This window comes from Solanum verrucosum, unplaced genomic scaffold (genome assembly GCF_900185275.1).
Source record: "Solanum verrucosum unplaced genomic scaffold, falcon-dt-bn FXZP01000214.1, whole genome shotgun sequence".
NCBI classification, from domain to species: domain Eukaryota; kingdom Viridiplantae; phylum Streptophyta; class Magnoliopsida; order Solanales; family Solanaceae; genus Solanum; species Solanum verrucosum.
This window is the reverse complement of record NW_026020059.1, coordinates 3,674,957-3,678,072: the sequence shown is the minus strand read 5'-3', so window position 1 is coordinate 3,678,072 and position 3,116 is coordinate 3,674,957. Positions and strand designations below refer to the sequence as shown.

General features: G+C 30.4%; 1 protein-coding gene across 1 annotated transcript; it reads right to left on the bottom strand.

Moving 5' to 3' along the window:
* Positions 1-348: 348 nt before the first annotated feature.
* Positions 349-2,752, bottom strand: LOC125823250 (organ-specific protein S2-like). Its single transcript, XM_049502648.1, has 4 exons — positions 2,708-2,752; positions 1,161-1,284; positions 665-1,048; positions 349-518 (listed from the first exon to the last, which is right to left on the bottom strand). Exons 1-4 carry the CDS (start codon positions 2,750-2,752, stop codon positions 349-351), a joined length of 723 nt encoding a protein of 240 aa, XP_049358605.1.
* Positions 2,753-3,116: the final 364 nt, after the last annotated feature.

The following is a 3,116-nucleotide window of genomic DNA, read 5'->3' as shown; positions in this document are numbered from 1 at the left end:
GATGAGTAAAGTTTAGGAAAATGTTTTCCTTAATTTTGTAAGGGAACGTAATTTTTCTTAAATTTGAGGAAAATGAGTTGACTCGAAAAATATTTTCCAAACATTTAAGCCAACCAAACATGAAAAAATTGGAAAACATTTTCTAGAAAATATTTTCCTCTATAACAAACAAACCCTATAAATAGGGACAATTTGCACACAATGAAACAACCATTACATTAAACTAAACAAATACTATAGTACAAATGTTTATTATTCCTTATTCCATAAACCACATAACATCGAAAGGGCATTCACATGGAGGGAGTTTACAAGAAAAACTAAATGACACACAATGCTTTTGCAATATCACTCATTGTACACACTAACATTCGGCCTTGGTTCAAAAGACTTTTCTTCTTTGAGACTAACTTCATCATCACGGTAAGAAGTTGCAGTTGGCCTTGGTTCAAAATCTTTAGTAAAATATGATTTTTCTTGTTTGAGGCCAACATCACCATGATAGTAAGCAGTTACAGCCGGCCTTGGTTCAGAAGACTTTTCTTCTTTGAGATTGACTTCATCATTGCTGTAAGAAGTTAAAGTCGGCCTTGGTTCAAAACCTTTAGTAAAGGATGCTTTTTCTTTTTCGAGATCGGCACCACATGATAGTAAGCAGTTATAGTCGGTCTTGGTTCAAAAGACTTTTCTCCTTTAAGACTGACTTCAATGTCACGATAGAAAGTTGTGGTTGGCCTTGGTTCAAAATCTTTAGTAAAATATGATTTTTCTTGTTTGAGGTCAACATCACCATGATAGTAAGCAGTTAAAGTTGGCCTTAGTTCAAAAGACCTTTCTTCTTTAAGACTGACTTCAGTATCATGGTAAGAAGTTGCAGTTGGCCTTGGTTCAAAATCTTTAGTAAAAGATGATTTTTCTTGTTTGAGGCCAACATCACCATGATAATAAGCAGTTAAAGTCGGTCTTGATTCAAAAGACTTTTCTTTTTTAAGACTGACTTTATCATCACGATAAGAAGTTACAGTTGGCCTTGGTTCAAAGGAACTTTCTCCTTTTAGACTGACTTCATTATCACTGTAAGAAGTTGCAGTTGGTCTTGATTCAAAAGACTTCTTGTTTGATACCAGCGTCATCATGATAATAAGCAGTTACAGTTGGACTTGGTTCGAAAGGAACGTCATACCTAGGCATAAGATGCTGGATTGCTATAGGAATGAGCTCATTTTTCATCACAATTCTCCAATAATCTCCAGGGTCTCTTCTTGCATCTGTGGTGATTGCATACTGCACAGAAATGACAGATAGTAAAATGTTAGTTGAATTCTATGTTACATGGTTACACGTTCATTCATTTTTTATTACTAATTACTTTACCATTATATAGAAGCCTCTTGGGAAGCAGTAGGCCATTTGACGAATTTGCCCTTCTATTTAATTTTATTTTAATTTATTTGTGTTGCTTTCTTTTGTATATGTTATATATATAAAAATTACGAATTAATAGTACTATAAATCACAATAGTACAAATTAAAATATTTGAAAAAACATATTAAAAAATTGATTGACTCACGAAATATCTGTTGAGCAATATAAATTGGGATATATCATATATGGAATAACATATATTAGTTGAAAATTACGTAAAAAGTACAATGATTTACAATAATTAATAACTTAAAATATTTAAAAACTATATAAAATTAAATTGACTTTCCTAATTTTACCTGTACCACGTAAATTAAGATATATGAAATAACATATATTGGACTCATGCAAGCATGTAGTATTGTATCTAGTATACAAATATGCATAAACATTTGGTATGGATCCTCGGCTCAATGTAATCTCACAAGTAAGCGTAGATTGGGAAGGTAGAGCGTACGTAGATGTTATCCATATCTTAATAGGTAGAGTGTTGGGCTCGTGCTTCCATGGGCGAATACGTCTAGTATGATCAGAGGTGTTACTTCGAAAGAATAAGCAAGTTTATAAGAATGTTGTGCTTGATCATAATGCAACATGCAATTTTAGGATTTAAACCATGCGTATAATGATTTTTTACGCTATTAATGTAATTTAATTTGTTAGAGAAGATTACTGATCATTTATTTTAAGTTATCAATTAACGACATTAAATAGAGAAGTTTATGTTTTGTGCACCATTACAATACTAATTTCTTTTATAACATTATGTAATTTTTTTGTCTTTCTTCTTATTTTCTTCGGTCGAGAGAGTATCGAAAAAAAACATCTCTGCATATCAAGGTAAGGATAAGATCTGCATAAATATTACTTTCTTTAGACCTCATGTATGAGATTGCACTAGATATGTTATTGTTGTTGTAAGTACACTACTAAAAAATATTGGATTAATTCTACTGAAAAATGTTCAGTGGCTATTCCCTCAAATATTTTGATTGAATTGGTGAGAAAAGAAAATGTAGTAGTTTTTCACATGCAAAAATTAGGAAATTTTCCAGTATTTCAATGTGAATTTGTTTCTCACCATGTGTTTTTTAAATAAGCTGATTTGGTTGAAAATAGATGAAAAATCATATTTATAACACAAACTTCTTATTAATTTGTGAGGTAAAGAATCCTTTATTTCTAATAGCGGTAGAATTTTTTCGATAACCTACATTACTATTACTATTAAATAAACTAATTGTTTAAATATTTTTGTGCATTGTATATAATTTAACTTACCAAGGCAAGTGAAATGAGGAGGATGAGAGCAAAAAGTGATTTCATGTCTTCAAAAGGGGTATAATTCATATGCTTTTGCTATTGATCTTGGTGCAAGGATAATAAAATCCTAGAGTTTATATAGACAAGCTTGGCAAATACAAAACAATATAATAACAATAATAACAATACTATGTTTTATCTAACAATAATAATACTAATTATAATTATTACTATTATTATTATAAAAAACAAGTTGGCTCATCCTTATGCTATAATCAATCAATTATATAAAAACATAAAATAAGAAGAAGTATAGGATGACCAAGAGGGCCCTCCTAGCTTCTCCATAATTCGTGCTTCATGTGATAAAAAATATTCTTCAATATATATATATAGTTGAAATATAGAGAAGGCTAGTGGCTCTTCT

Bases quoted from the DNA above. Each gene is read 5' to 3' on its own strand.
- LOC125823250 (XM_049502648.1), bottom strand. From the start codon at position 2,752: ATGAAATCACTTTTTGCTCTCATCCTCCTCATTTCACTTGCCTTG. The intron at 1,049-1,160 runs GTCCAACTGTAA...GTCTAAAAGGAG, and splicing joins TGACGTTCCTTTCGAACCAA to AAAGTTCCTTTGAACCAAGG. The intron at 519-664 runs CTATAACTGCTT...AACCAAGGCCGG, and splicing joins GTCTTTTGAACCAAGACCGA to CTGTAACTGCTTACTATCAT.